Genomic DNA, 16745 nt, shown 5'->3' on the forward strand with positions numbered 1-16745 from the left:
TCCTCAAAAAATGAGTACAGGATCTTTCGAAAAGGTGCCCCGTTGTCAAAAAAAGTGTGTCTAAACTGTGGTTTCAGTTTCTAAATGGCGCTTGTTCGAAACAGCGCCATGATGCGATTATGCAAATGAAGTGTGGGATATTTAAATCCTCACTTCCTTTGCACTTTCGAAGTGCTTCATTTACATCCCTCTGCCAACAGAGGGGTGTAGTTTAGACACAGGCTCTGTTATTAACTGCAAGGTGTATAATAAATGGAAGTGACTTGGTAGAAAAATGTCAAAATTTGAGGCCTGTTTGTCTCCCGAGTCCCAGGCCAAATGGCCCTCCTGGACTCCCTCTGATAGGGCCAGGCTGAAGGATTTCTTGCACCTTCTTTGGAAGCATCTTGTGTTGGTCTTTGTCGAAGACAGTATACCAGAATTAAGTGGACCATGGGCCACATCTGCTAAGGAAATACCTATGCTCCTCTATGTAAAATAAAGAAACACGTTCTCTGTTCAGACAGTTTGTCAAGGAGCCAAAAGTAGCAGGAGGCTAGTTCTTAACAGGGACGTTTTCACGGGTCTACAAATCACAGCTAAGGCTACTGCTTTGGGCGTGTATTTGCAAGGGGATGTAGTTTGAGCACTAAAGAAAGGAACAGAGCCCTGCATGCAAGCACCCCTCTGAAAGAGCTGCTTTGGGGAACCTTACTGAGCTCCAGTGCATGGGGACGAGGATGGTCACTTGTTTGAGACCCCTCACAGGACACAGGGGAATGGAGGCTAATTCTCAGCTCTGCCATGGACACCCTGTGACAAGTCATAATCTCTCTGCCCAGTTCAGCAAGGTACTTACGCACCTGGCTAACGTTAAGTACTTTAGAGCTAATGGACTACCCACAAGCCTATAGGTAGGGAATTGCTTGCTGAATTGGGGGTGCCCACATCTGTAAGTGGGGACTGGACTACTTTAATCTCACTCTTCTTTAGTTAGACTAAGGTCTTTGGGACAGGGACCGTCTTCCACTGTGCGTACGGCACCTCGCACAACGGAGACATGACTTCAAGTTAGGGCTACCTACGCTATTCTTTGAGGCAACAGAACAACAATGAATCATTACTATCATCTGTAGGCTAAAATGCCCAGATGCACTCAGTGCCCGTGTTTCAATGGGCTTCAATTTATGGCTAGATGAGTCTGAAATCTGTTCAATCGTTTCCCTTGCCAAGGAAAATGTGAATGGAGATTCTCTGGGCAGGGATCCCAGAAGAACAAATGTAATTCTCATCAGCAGTGATCACAATATGCGTTAGAGCAGCGGTTCTTAAACTGTGGGTCAGGACCCTATTTCAGTGGGGTTGCCAGGACTGACTTAAGCTTGTGGGGGCCCATGACGGAAGCCCAAAGCCCAGCATTAGGGCTGCCAATTTTGGCTGGATATATTCCTGGAGACTGGGGATGTAAAATCCTGATTCATCAATTAACCGATTGAACATTAGGTGAACCTAACATTTAACCAGTGAACTGACTAAGCGGGATCCCGGCCCTGGAGCTGGGGCTGCTGCCGCTGGTGGCGGGCAGGAGGCACCCAGCCTTGGTCCCAGGGCTGGAGCTAAGGCTCACAGTCCTGGTCCTGGCACTGGGGCTGCCGCCAGCTTACAGCCCTGCTAGGGCAGTGTGACGGCACGTCACGGAGCCCCCGACCCTGCACCCCCATCTGCAGCCAGATGTGACTCTCAGGCAGGCCGTAGAATAGAAAGTTTATTTGCTTCTCAGAGATACTGCACAGCATAGGCTCAATGGTGACATAGGAGTCAGGACAGACAGCACAGTCCTCTTGGTGGGAAAGGGGTTCACAGGCCCCTGAATCCCCCTGTCCTGGACTTAGTCTTCTTTCTTCATCTTCCCGCCACTAGGACTGCCCCAACCTCCAGCAACTGGTCCCTCGGCCCCAGGCAGCCACACCCCTCACTTTGTTCAGTTTCCACCACCTAGCCCAGGTGTTAGGCGGCTGGGCCATGCCTACGTGTCTTCCCTCAGGGACCATCCCCCACTGGGTCCTGCACGTGCGTGCGTGCGCACACACACACACACACACACACACACACACACACACACACACACACACACACACAGTCAGTCTCTGCAGGCCAGCGTAAGCCATTAGGGGTCACACCCAGCACAACACAGCAACCAGTGAATGCCAAACCAGAATGGATCCAGGGCCACAAGAGTGTACAGCACACCCACTGCATCACAGGCATCCCTCCACCCACAGCACACCGCTCCCGGGCACCAGTACCCAGTAATCATCACCCGTTCATTGCCCAGTTACCCATTCACATCCCCACTGGTGATTTCATCACGAGACACAATCTTTAATGAAAGATTGATCTTTGATTCTTGGAGACGCCAGGTCATATGTGGCCAGTGGGGCTAAGGTTACGGGCTCTATGCATCATACTGAAACCCTTGGGCTTTAACACACACATGCTGGCTGGAGTGTAGGGGCTCAGCTGGGCTCCAGCTTCAGTCCTCCCTCCTGGGGCCGTGCATTAATTTTTGTTGTCAGGAGAGGCTCACGGTGCAATGAAGTTTGAGAGCCCCTGAATTAGCACATCAGTTGCTGATCCATCTGGGCTCCATAACGAGCACCATTCACACGAATGCGGTGAACCTTCCCGATTATTTTCTCCTGCTGCAATTATCAATACTTGTGTACGTCGTGCGGCATGAAGCTGCCAGGGAAAAAGGTGTTTGTTTTTCGAGTCTCATCGGCTTTGCTATATCACACCGCTCATTGGAGGATTACTGTAATCATGGCAGCTGTGTTAATTACACAAAACTTCCGTCTCTGTACTATAAAGCACTGGTGTTTTGAAAGCGTCTCCTCTGGCGCAATTCGGTCCCACACAGAGTGGGGGATTTTTGCAATGTAGGTGCTGTTTGACGTTCCATTTTTAAAATGCATACACCCCGTTAATCCAATTATGGGCAATTTACATTAGCACAGGGTCTGTGAGCCGCTGGGCTCCCGAAGGGTTCACAAACATATCCATTTGAGATTACTGTACTTGTGGCAGCTGCTCTCTTAAAAAGGAAAGCGATGTAGCTATAGCAATATGAGGGCAAAGCACTGAAGAGCCTGTTAAATCCCTCCTTTTGCTGGCTACCAGACTGCAGTCCATTTCTTCCATGGCAGCTCTTCCACTGATGGGTGGGGTAAATACAGATCTGGCCTTAAACTTCCATGAATCGCAACCCAGCTACTCAGGATTGGGATGGGGAAAGGACGTTGCGTATAAACCCAGCCACATGAGTTTAAGCCTGGCTAAGACACATCTATTTCATCCTACTGTCAGACCTCTTCTGCAAGACTGGTTTTCATAGTGGTGTGGGCCGGGCTGCCTCTTCCTGCGGCTCCCCTTGGCTGCAAACCGTGAACCGGAGCCAATGGGAGCTGCGCGACTCCGTGGCCACGGAGCCAGTAAATAAACATGCTGATGCTGCCAGTTGGCAGGTTTCTCAGAGTGGTTTCACTGACCACTTTGAGGAGCACTGCTCTAGGGAGGAAAAATTACACCATGTATCCACTGCACACTGTGAAAAAACGCTACACTTGGCTACTACACTGAGGAGTGCCATAGAGAAAAATATTACATTTCAGTAGCCCCGAGAAACCCTAACGGAGCACACAGCCCAGTTACGCGAGGTGCTACACACACGACACTTGCTGAAGAGACAAGACAGAGGAAGCATTACCATTCTCTTTGGACACACGGGAAAACAATGCAACGAAGTGATTTGACGATCACCAGGGAATCTGGGGTAGAGCCAGGAATGGAACCGAGGCCTAACTACTGTTTTAACCACATCTACCTCCTTCTCCTTTTAAGGCCTTGAATCAGAGATACAGGCAGAAAACCTCTCTTCTTTAGGTAACAACACACCTCCGTTTGCAGCAAGAACCGCATTATGCATGGAAGAGTATTCAAAACGTCGCCCCTATAGTTTGAAATAGTTTGAAACTAGTTGACTATCCGATAAGCAAAAACCCATCTTAGCAAATGCTTATCGGACAGTCAGTCGACTAGTCGATTCCCTCCCCCCTCGCTGCCTCTATCAGATAAATGCAGCAAAGAGGGAGGAAGAAGGGATACTTCAAAGCGGCAGCACTGCACAGCTGAGCCTGGGATCAGCTGTGAGGCGATGCCGCTTGCCGAGGCAGCGTTCAAAGGGGCAGTGCTGTACAGCTGATTCCCGGCTCACCTGTGCGGTGCTGCCCCTTGACATCGCCACACAGCTGATCCCGGGATCAGCTGTGTGGTGCAGCCACGCATGTAGCCTGGGGTCAGCTAGGGAGTCTCCAGCTGATTCCGGGTTCCGCTGAAATGCTGCGCGGAGCTTGGGATCAGCTGGGGAGTCCTCAGCTGACCCCGGGCTCCATGCTGCGCTGCCGCTTTGAAATGCACAAGAGCCCCCACTGAGGACTCCTGTACATTTCAAAGCTGGCACATCGTGTGCAGCCCGGAGTCAGTAGGACTTCCTGCTGGCCCCAGGCTGCACGCAGAGTTCCACATTCCTCCTTTGATATGTACAAGAGCCTATCGACTAGTGGATGGAAATTCCATCGACCACTCGACTAGTCAATTAACCATTACTTAACATCCTTAGTTTGAAACAGGCCTGCTGACGGGGGGAGGAGCAAAGGGGGCAGCTGTCCTAGGGTCTGGTGGTTCGAAAGGGCCTAGGGCTTCCAGCCACAGCACTGGACAGAGCCACGGGGCCCTTTAAATCATCACTGAAGTGCTGCATGACATACTCCAGGCAGCCCTGAACGCTGACCAGGGAGGTACCCGGTGCACTTTGGGTGGTTCTGAGCCCTGGCTGTCCCAATCCCGCCCCTTCTGCCTGAGGCCCCGCCCCTTCCAGGACCACAGAGCCTGCCCCTTTCCCTTGCCCCGGGGCCCCACAAATCTGTCAACTCCCCTGATTTGAAACCAAACAGGCTTTCATGGATTGAGCTGTCTGGCAGCAACTCAGAATACAGACAGTGGTGCTGGGCCCGGCCAGGGGTGTGTGTGTGTGTTTAATTAGTGGGGAGATTAAGGTGAGAGGGATAACTTATGTGGAACAAAGAACCTTGTGCAACAGGTAAACCCATTTTTATCTTAGCAATCAATGGAGGCAGAGCAGCGGCCAGGAGGTAAGTCAATACAACATGCTCTAACGGCTACAGCACTTCTACAATCTGCCACTGAAATTGCAACACAGCACAAGGCGTACACACACAGTGCCGTCTGTAGCTACTCCTGCCATGTCTGAAGCCCGACTTTCATGGGGCATACAAACAATACATTTCGCGAACCAGAGCTTTTTGCTGGGTTGCGCTTGTTGTAGCTTGTTTTTTGGAAGAAACGCTGTTGTCGCTACATAGCTTTTCTGGTAGTCACTTGACTTACTCGGTGAAACAGTTTCTCTGAAAAGGTTCACATACCTAGAAGGTCTTTTATGAGACGGAAAGATTCCTCCTGTTATGGAATAATACAGGAGTTTTGTTTTATCTTTCTGTCCTTCATGGGAGATTGCATTGTCACAGAACATATTTAAAAACTAATAGGCTTAGGGAGCTTTTTAAAATATGAGTTTTCCTGTATGATCCTTAAGTTTAAAGCTGAAAAAGGCATTGGGGGAAGAAAATGCCTTTATTTAACAGTGCTGAAGGCTAGATACAATGTGTGAACAAGTGGCGTGGACTTGCTCGGTTTTCTTAAGCACTTAGGGTTTGATCCATAGCCCAATAAAGTCAACGGGAGTTTTTCCACTGATTTCAACAGGATTTGGATCAGACCCTTAGCGTGTGTCTACACTGCAATACAACACGTGCCGCTGTCCCATACCAGGTGAGTTGGGAACGCAGAGCTTGGGGTGCATGGACATAAAAGGGCAGTGTAGCTATCCAGGCTCTGGGATCTGCAAACGTCCATAAAAATCTGGCTCCCCTGGGCAGAGAGGGGATGACTTGTCATGTGTCAAGGCCTGTACAGAGAGGATTAGGTTCTGAGGTGTCTGCAGTCATTTCAGAGAGCAAAAGCTGCTGCTAGTTCAGTGGTGGGCAACCTGTGGCCCATTGGGCTTCTACGTGTGGCCCGTAAGACATTTGTTTACTGTTGCCCACACGCAGGATTGCCAGATTCCTCACTCTGTCTGGGGAGTGCAGGGGCAGAAGAACCTGGACCAGCCCCAGCGGGAGGACATGCACACACCCCTCCCCCAACTAGGGTTGCCAGTTACTTTCAGAAAAAATACCGAACGTGGCGGAGGAAAAATTGGTTGAGCAAAAAAAAAACCCAACCCCCCCCCCCAAAAAAAAGGGTTACTGCACCTTTAAATCACCACGCTTCCTGCTGCCCTTGCCCCTTGCCAGATGCAGCAGAGGAAGAATGTCCCAAGTGGCCTTCCATCCGAGAAAAAAAACAAAAATACCGGACATTTTATATGTCCAGTATTTTCTGTTTTTTTTTTTTACTGGACAGAGGCCGCAAATACCAGACTGTCTGGGCCAATACCGGACACCTGGCAACCCTACCTCCGACTGTGCCCACTGCAGCTGCTGCAGCCACGGAGGGGCACTTCTCACCTGGCCCCAAGCTGCTGCGGTGAGAGAGGGCTGGGGTTGTCCTCTCTCCCTGGACCAGCCTGCATACTGAACCCCTCCTCCCTACCCCGCCCCAGAGCAATTATTTCAATGAAGCATGTCCATTTTCATTTTATTTTCCAAAAAACAAAACTTAATTGAGTTAAAGACCTGAGCAACACCGGGTAAATCTTCTAGTGAAGTAATAATATGCCTTCCATACCTGGGTAAGTGATGAGAAAAGAGTGAGAGAACTGCAAAATGGGATATAACCAACCCGCCCACGCATGCCAGGACCTAAGTTTTTAAATGACCTTTTACCACGTCAGCGCCATCTATACTCTCCCCCTGCTCCCACAATACTTTGATGCTCTTTTTCCCTTAAAATAATAATCACTGTCATCTTCTCCCAGACTCAAGACTAGTCTGAATAACAAACGGTGCCTTTGGATCTTCAAGGCACTGTGCAAACATTTACTCACTTCACTGCACATGGTGCCTTGTGGAATTGGTCCATTTCACTCTTTAGGGCTCATGTTATGCAAAAACATGCCTCCTCCTCTTAACGCTACCAGTGGTGCAATCCCTGTCGTGTGGATACAGAGCCTCAAAGACTTGAACATAAGAGTCACGGACTGACTAGTCTACTCGACACCATGTGAAACTGGAAGTAATCCATCAGGCAGCAGCGGATACTTTTTAAAAAAACGTGACTACTGAACTGTGCCTGTATTGCACAGCTGTGCCGTTTGTGCTCCTTTCCTGTAAGCCATGGGGGCTGCTTTCCCACACACACCCCGCCATGAGCCTGGAATACAGAGGGCGGGGGGGCTGTTTTCACCAGCACCTCCCCACACACACACACCAGGTTCCCCTCCCCTCCATGCCTGAGGCATCCATGATGCTGAGGCTCTACTCTACCAGCATAAAAGTTCTTTATGTCTGTTCTCATTGGGAAGTGGGACTCAGCTGACCACTACGACTCTCCCCACATTTGGGGTTACACTGATAGAGCTACATCGGTTAAAAACAACAAAAACCTTCCCCAGAACCCGTAGGATTGCCAGGTGTCCAGTTTTGAACTGGACAGTCCAGTATTTGAGCTTTCTGTTCGGGAAACAAATTGAAAAAATAGAAATGCCCGGTATTTTCTAAATAAGTTGTAATGTAGATTGTGATGTAATGTCAAGTGTGTCCAGTATTTTTGTTGAAACCATCTGGCAACCCTAAGAACCAGCAGTTAGATTGGTACAAAATCTGTGTGTAGACCAGGCCGGAAGCAAAGAGGTGAAGGGACTGGCCCCAGAGAGAGGATCAGAGCCAGGAAGTGACCTCGGGCATTCTAGCCCGCGACTCTCGCCACAGCCTCAGCCTGTGCATGCAAACTGGAGCAGCGTTTCTGCCTGGGGCTAACTTGCCACAGGCCTTCTTCCCAAACAAGCCTGCACTCCGAATCTCCTGCAGCCCTGTGTCAAAAATGTCGCAGCACAGGCCCTGTACAAAAGCCCTTTCCGAGTCAGAGGCCTGAGTACATGAGTAGGCATGGATCCTTCAGCACTGCCCTTCCTGGCACATGGGGTGTACTGCCACCTGCGGGTACCTGGCTGAGGTGTTCAGAGATTGCGTGGCATGTATGGTGTTTACACTAGCTCAGCTTTATTCCCTAGCTGGGAAGCTCCGACCTTTACAACAGTCTTATCCCCTAGGGTTGCCAGGTGCCCAGTTTTCACCTGGACAGTCTGGTATTTGCGGGCTCCGTCCGGTAAAAAAAAAACAGGAAATTCCAGACATGTGCAATGTCCGGTATTTCTTGTTTCCCTGGGACGGAAGCCCAGTGGGGACAATTTTACCCGGTCGCATCTGGCGGGGGCGGGTGAGTGAGAAGCGCGGCAGAGTCTAGTGAAGGGGGGACAAGAGGGGACAATTGCCGGGCACCAAGACGGGGGGGGTGCCGGGCTGGGGTGGGAGCAGCGTGCACGCTGCTCTGGCCCACGTGACCAGCAGAGCCCGGGAGCTGGTCACGTGATGCCTCCCTCTCGCTACAATGGGAGCCGAGGCAGCCGGGCTGGGCGGCAGGAGCAGCCACTTTAAAAGTCAGATTGGTCCTCCGTGCCTGGCTCTGTGGGGGCAGGGGAGGGAGGAGATTTGATTGGAGTGGGGGCTTCTGACGCTGGGGATGCCTGCCTCAGGGGGAGGGGGGAATGCACTGAGATGGGGGGATACTAGAGGGGCCTGGCACTGAGGCAGGGGTGAGTGCATTGGGATGGGGGGCACTGGGGAGGCCTGGCACTGAGGCAGGGGTGAGTGCATTGGGATGGGGGGCACTGGGGGGGCCTGGCTCTGAGGCAGGGGTGAGTGCATTGGGATGGGGAGACTGGGGGGCCTGGCTCAGGGGGAGTGCATTGGTGGTTAGTGTGTGGTCCCAAACTGGAGGGAGTGGTGCAATTTTTGCTTAACAACTTTGGTCTCCCCCTCCCCTCCCCCCCCCCCCAACAGAATTTTTTCCTGGTGCTTTTTTTTCTTTCTTTTTGGTGGTGGGGAGAGGAGGGTGTTTGGTATTTTTTGTTAAACCATTTGGCAACCCTATTAGCCCCACTATTGTAGTTGTCAGGTGCAGGTCTCAGGGCAGCCACCATCCAGCTCCCCCAAGATTTGGGGAATCAGGTGATCACAGGGAAGGGGATCCGTGTGTTAACGAATGCCAGTGTCGAACTTCCCTCCTTGGCCATAAAGAACAAGCTGGATTTAAACAGCTTCTCCCTGCTCTTTCTGGGTACATCTACAATGCAGGGGTTTTCTGGGATACCGCCGTGTCCAAGGAACGTGTTTGCTCTTCTGCTTTTTTTTGCGGAAGAGCAAAAACACTCTTTCGGGGGGCCCTGTATACCTCGTTCTATGAGGGATAAGGGCTCCCCTGAAAGAGGAGGCTTTTCTGCCATTTGGTCCCATCTACACTGGGCCAAATGGCGGAAAAGCCTCTTCTGGAAAAGCAATCGGAAAAAAGCTACGCAAAATTGCACAGTGCAATTTGCGTAGCTTTTTTAAAAAAATCCCATAGTATAGACCTAGCCTCTGTTGTAGGTCAGTGAAACTGTGGCTCCCCATTAATCCTGTAGGGGGAGAACTATAAAAACTTCCAATGGGCTCCCTCTAGTCACATCATCCCCTTCATAGCAGTGACTGGAGCCCGGGGTGCTAGTGTTCTCAATGCCACCAGCCAGTCTTTAGAGTGATGGTAGGAAAGGGGCACAGCCCCACAAGACGCGGAAGGGCTGCTTTCCCATCCACGCCAACTACTTTTTGCATCCTGATAGAGTACCAGAGTCAATGGGAGAGCACGTGGAGATCGATTTATCATGTCTAAGCAGGCATGATAAATCAACAGCCGATGGATCGATTGCTGCAGCGTCGATGTCAGAGCAGCCCTTACTAATAGGAGGGATATACACAGGACTATAAAACTCTTAATATCAGGAAACATCTCCCTCTCCTTTCTGTCCCCTGCCCACCCATCCGGACTGCACCCATTCTGCACAACATACAAATTACCTACACTCTTTGCTCTGCTAATGTCTCACAGGCTAATAAAAATTATCTAGAAGCAACCCGATCATTTAAAAACTTTTTGCAAAGAATGACATAAAGATGACAAGAGGATGATGGATTTGTACCATTGATATTTTTAAAAACACCTTCCCCATTGTTCAAGCAATCAGGAAAAGGTCCCAACTACTGTGCAAAATAGTTCACAAACCAAACCAAAAATATTCCCCTCCTTTAACACCTGTTCATGGCCTTGCAATAAAACTGGCAGTTTCTCTATATTAGACACTATGGGGAATCCTCTGGATGAAATTTGAGCAGCAGCCTCACATTTTTGCACAATGAACCTTTTCTTTTAAATTGGGGTGCAAGTGGTGGGGGGAGTAGCTTCAGCTGTACAATGACCATCTCTGGGAAATTTGCCAACAATTAGCAATTACAGGAGCACAATGCCACACAGATTGCTGCTCTGGCCATTTCCTGAAATCCACGGAGCAGAGACCCACGGTTCTGTATACCAGAATTGTCCTAGGTTGCATCCACCTTTATCAGCATGTGGCGGCCAGCAAGAGCAGAATAGCTGTTCACGAAGGCCAACTCAGCCAGGGAGTCACTAACTTTAGCAGATAATGAGTGTGAAGAGGACTGACATTTGTGAGCATTCCTCCTAGTCTGTGGGTCTCCCCATGCCCCATCAGAGGCCCCGATTCACAGCTGCATATCCCACGAGAGACAACCAACCAGACTACCACATGAGATGAGAGAAGTATGGATGAAGTTAAGCGCTATCCTGTATCTGGTTCTTCCCCTACAGAAACTTCTCCAGGACTCTATGAAGGAGACAGTGCTCTTACGTTCAAGTAATGATCTTGAGAAATCCTTCAACTTGCTGATCTTACCTAACTCGGGCCATGTGTATGCTTACACACTGGCAATGGATTTTCTGGCATTCAATTTAGCGGGTCTAGTTAAGACCTGCTAAATCAAATGCTGAGGGCGCCCCCAATCAGAGGGTATGTCTACACTACCACCCTAGTTCGAACTAGGGTGGTAATGTAGGCAACCGGAGTTGCAAATGAAGCCCGGGATTTGAATTTCCCGGGCTTCATTTGTATCTCGCCGGACGCCGCCATTTTTAAATGTCCGCTAGTGCGGACTCCGTGCCATGCGGCACGGACTAGGTAGTTCGGAATAGGAAGCCTATTCGGAGTCCGCACTAGCGGACATTTAAAAATGGCGGCGCCCGGCGAGATGCAAATGAAGCCCGGGAAATTCAAATCCCGGGCTACATTTGCAACTCCGGTTGCCTACATTACCACCCTAGTTCGAACTAGGGTGGTAGTGTAGACATACCCAGAGACAATAGGAGCATTTGCTCCAGTCAACCTTCCACTATGAAGATGACGCCAAGCTTGGCTTATGATATGTTGACTCCAGCTACATTATTTACACAGCTGGAGTTATGTGCCTTAAGCTGACCTTCTGGGTCTAGTATAGACCTGGCCTCAGAAGAAATTCTGTAACTACCATGCATGTTTGTAAGACATCTCTGGTTTGGTCAAGGAGAGGAGTCTTTAGACGCTTCCTCAGCAGCAATCAGCAGTACACTTTCATAAGTACGCTTTTCCTCATGACAAAGGCAGGCTGTTGGATGTCAAACACACATACTGCCAACTTATTATCTTTATAGATTCCAATGTGATTAAGCACCAGAGGAGTCCGCTCAGGGTGGAGGGGAAGCCAGCTTTATCTAAAACATCACATGAAAAGAATCTTACCTAATTCCTTTGGTTTGAACAATACCGTGGTGGGAAAGTCTGGACACAGCTGATATCACCTGGAAAGGAGAAGGGAAAAAAATCAGCTGATGTGATTAAACAGAAAAGGGAAGCTATAGCTAAAACCAATAGAGAGAAAGATGCGTAGGGCTTGATTTTCAGAGCTGCTGAGTCTCTGCTGCTCTCACTGACCACTGCTGAAATGTCGGTGCACTGCCTCTCTGACAAACAACCCCTTATTGTCTCTTGTGTGGTAGTTCCTAGCAGCCTCGGTCACCGATCAGAACCCGCTGTGCTAGGCGCTGTACAAACACAGAACAGAAACATGGTGCCTGCCCCACTAAACTTTATTAAAACAGGGATGACAACCCTATCAAAAGGCCAAGTAAAACTAGAGTTGTTTCTTCATTCCCACGGTTTCCGAAGATTCCACCAAACCAGAAGACAATACACAAGGTCTTTAAATATTGATGTGACAGCACATAGTGAACATAGTGTTCAATGGCATTTCATTGATACTGACTCAACTTTTCTTTTTGCGGCTGAATGGAGACACAAAAATTCTAACCTTCTAATATAAAGTAAACAAACAGGTAATAATGTAATACAAGGACGTTCCATCTTGGAGCTCACGCACAATTCTAGATGTGCTCTATTGGCTTTATGCAATAACCATTAACCGGTACCTCTTGACAAAATCTGGCCTTGCACTCTTTTGTTGGATGGTTTAGGATCTTTTGGCACGTGAGTCAGATTTCACTGCTAGTATAAAGTGGGCTCAACTCCTATAATTTCAACACAGTTGTGTCTACTTATGCTAGCAGTGAACTTTTATCACTGTCTTTTCTGATAATACAGCTGACCCAAATATGATAAATGGGGGAAAAATCATTAATATTTCAACAAGCAAAAAAGCCAGCATGAATTTCTGGTGTACGTTGTGAAAAATTCATCCCATTTTTCTACCAGAGAGCGCGCTGATAATATTTGTAAATTGACAAAATGCATTCCAGTTTTGATCCTTGATGAGAAAAAATAAACACACTTTTCATTTAGAAGAACCTGGTTTTTGTCTTTTACACACATTCCATTTCCCATCGGCAGCTCCCAGAAAAGCAAAAAAAATTAAAACACATTGGAATTTTCCTTAAAATATTTTCTTTTTTGGGTCTCCCCTTCTCCAACACTGTTCTCTAAATGGCCCGGTGCCACTCCCCACATCTAACAAAGGGCTTGGCTACTAAAACTTACTGTATACTGGAGATGTAATAGTGTAGTCGATTAACCAATTAACCGATAAGCAAAAGCTTATAGGTTAATGCTATATACTACACGCATCTCCCCCCCCTCCCCCCCCCACACACACACACTTTTGCCAGCAATTTTATTAGCAAGCTGGCCAGCAGCCTGGCTCAGTCCTTGCTTGTGCCAGGTCCAGTACCTAGTTCCTTTGTGGCCCTGCGTTTAAAGTGTATTAGGAGCCAGGCAGGCAGGCAGGCAGCCCGGCTCAGTTCTGACTTGCACTGGAACTGTATCAGAGGCAGCAGTGCAGGGCGAGAGGCAGCCAATCCACAAGGGGAGCTGGCTTTTAAACTAGCTCCCCTCATGGACCAGCTCCCGCCCGGCACCCCTCGCTGTTGCCTCTGATACAGAGGCAGCAGTGTGGAGTGGCAGGGGGCTCCTTGGGCGTGGGGCCAGAGTGCACTGGCTGCCCCACCCCTGGGGACTACAGAATAGTTGAGTAACCGGTAAGAAATCATGAGGTTATTCGACTATTTGATTAACCGATATTTAACATCCCTACTGCATACCATCATGAGCATACAACCCCACTGAGCAGAAGTTAATGAAGTAACTGCAGCCCCCTCCCCCTGGCTTTCTGAAACTGTGGCTACTGCAGAAGACAACTCTTTCTCTGACACACACACACACACACACACACACACACACACACACACACACACACACACACACACACACACACACACACACACACACACACACACTGAAGTGCAAACATTCTGTCCAAAGGGGAGACTTCTCAGTCATTCTACTAGACATTGTCAAGACTCGCTCGACTATGCAAACCTTACCCTTGAGCGCTCGTCCCCACAGTTGTTCTGCCACTTGAATGTAACTGTCATTTATGATTTGGAAAGAGGTCAGGGAAAAGAACATATTATTAAGAAGAGACAGCTACTTAAATGGAGTTAAATTTACCAAACAAGCAGAAAAACAATCATCTGACCTACAAAAGCCCAGGCCGGAGGCATTCCATCTGCTTCTGCTACAATTCTTTCCCGTTTTCAAGCTGACACGAAGAAGAAAAGCCACATTTCGTTGTCTCCCTCCTGCTTGCCCCCACATGCAACCAACCCTGTAAGAGAGACTTCTCGCTCAATCAATCGTCAAGGAAACGCAGCTTAGGGGACTTTCTTCAGGAGAACTTGATACTTTAGGCCAGGGCTATTCAATACACGTCCCATGGGCGACATGCGACCCACGGCCCCTTTTTTTGTGGCCCATGATGCGGTTTGGGTTTAGTTGGGCCCAACACGTGGCCTCCACTGGGAACACGCTCCACAACGGCAAGGCTTCTCCCAGGCGGGGTGAGCACTGAAAGACGCAAGTGGACGGGCTGGCTGGAACAGACGGGAACAGGGTACCGGCATTTCTAGCCCCCAAGGAGGAGAGGCTGGGAGTGCCGGGACATTTTGGGGAGTGCTTTGTATTCCTGCCTGTCAGTGTGAACGAAGTTATTTGCATATATTTGCATGTATATGCAACCGCACTTAAGTTGTGGCCCTCAGCATGTGCTGTGAGTATTATTGTGGCCCCCAGAGCTTTCAAAGTTGAGTAGCCCTGCTTTAGGCAATGGTTCTACAATGAAACTCCATGCAGAAGGGGCCCTGCATCTGTGCCAGAAGGACCCCCACGAGGACACCGGTAGCTCATTGTGGGATCAAGGCCTTACAGTGTTTATTTTTGCTTATTGCATGCTCCCCATTCCTCGAGCCATCCAGGCAAAGACACAAGCCTAATTCTCAATTCACCTGGTAGGACATGGCCATCCTAATGCCCCCCAGAGTGGTAGAGTCTCCTGCAACTTGGAGCAGCATTGGGGTTAGGCAGCAAGAAGCCGCAGGACAGACTGCCCAGGGCAGAATGGGACAGAACACATTCTTCCAAACTGATTGTGGACTTTTGTCCTCCCCAAGTGGCCTCGGAGCCTTAAAGTGGAAGGCAAGGCACCCTTTGTGGAGACGACCTCCTTGGACGGCACAGAGCTGCCATGAGGTCACTGCATTCAGAGCGTATGTGTGACCCATAGTTTTGCATGTCACAATTAACTTTTAGAGAACCCAAATGATTCAGCAAATCAGCAGAATGGATGTCAAAGCTTGGCTAAAACCACAAGGAGTCCTGTGACACCTTAAAGACTAACAGACTTATCTGGGTATATGCTTTCAGGGGCAAAAACCCACTTTGTCATAAACTTGGCTAAGTTTCTCCTAGCTTACATACTACCTGGAGATCAGCACAGAAAAATTATAACAGTGCGATTGAAGGCACTTTCTCCACACCTTGGCTAGCTTCCAGTCACGGCACATCTTGAACAAAGTATTTCCAGAAGCCGATATTTTGACCAATCCAAGGCACAATGGAGGGTATTATAAAAATGGCTCCCAAGGACATCTCTCTTTAGAGTCTCTTACTGAAAGTCACTCCAAACACACAGCTAAAATTAGGGAATTATTTTATTAGATAAAGCACCCTTTTTTGCTACTATTGCTGGCATTTGCTTGGCTTATTAGCTCCCCGTGGCGAAAGCGTTTCAAGGGTTCATTCAGGAAAACGCCCAGTCATACTGCAATAGTGAAGGAGCCCTAGTCATGAACCACATTGTGCCGGGCACTGTACAAATACAGAACAAAAATGCAATCCCAGCCTCAAACAGCTTACAGTCCATGTCTTTCAGTCCAAGTCGTAGCTAAGATCCTCTCCCAGGTATACCTTGAAAATGAAATTAGATTTGGCCAAACAACTCAATGTACACTTCAAGTGCAATAAAAAAAAATAGAACTGGGTCAACCTAGAATAAAAATATTTAAGATTTGTTGGTAAAATAGAATGTCAGAAAGTTTCACTTGGGTTGACTCAAAGCAAAATATTTTGTTTAAAATTGAGAGAGGTTTTTTTTTACTTTTTTTTTTAAAAGTACAGTCAAGGAAAAGTCCAAAACAAAACTTTTTTCTCAAATTAAAATAAAAAAAAACCCTTCCCTTCCCCGCCCTAAATTAAACAAGTCACCAAAACCAATCCAAATTCATGAACTATTTCAGTTGACCTGAATCTGCATTTTTCAACTAAAACGGTTTTTCATGAAAAAATTCTTCAAGCTCTTAATAAAACAGTTTATAAAAGAGGGATTTTTTTTTTATAAACAAGAAATTTTAATCAACAGCTCTCTTCTGATCAAAAGTTCCAAAAAGAAGGGGAAAAACCCAAACCAAACCAAAAGGAGCTCTGTTTTCCACTGACAGTACCTGTTGGGAAACTGACTTTATAGCCTATCTTTATTCCTGTCCCGCTTATGTCTAGCCATTCCCCCATCTACTGTGACTCTAAGAAATGTCAAGTAAAATTGTGATTTCTCATAATGTCACACTTCAGCGAGCAAATACGTTCCAAATACAGAACGTGAAAAGAGACCAACTCTACTTTAAAACATGAGCCAGCCCTGCCAGCAAGCTCCAGGCGATGCAAAACTCTGCCTTTGTGCGAAATGACACAACATCAATCT

At 48.3% G+C, this 16745-nt stretch overlaps 1 protein-coding gene across 3 annotated transcripts in view; it reads right to left on the bottom strand.

The window, feature by feature from the left end:
- VAV2 (vav guanine nucleotide exchange factor 2) overlaps nt 1-16745 on the bottom strand; it is a 412625-nt gene that overhangs the window by 146959 nt on the left and 248921 nt on the right. For all 3 annotated transcript variants that reach the window (XM_089772904.1, XM_075905174.2, XM_075905173.2), the window contains one exon: nt 11942-12000. In XM_089772904.1, coding sequence (XP_089629030.1) covers nt 11942-12000 — 59 coding nt within the window. The remainder of the gene's footprint in view (nt 1-11941; nt 12001-16745) is intronic.

This window comes from Pelodiscus sinensis, chromosome 23 (assembly GCF_052426305.1).
Source record: "Pelodiscus sinensis isolate ZL-2025 chromosome 23, ASM5242630v1, whole genome shotgun sequence".
NCBI lineage: Eukaryota > Metazoa > Chordata > Testudines > Trionychidae > Pelodiscus > Pelodiscus sinensis.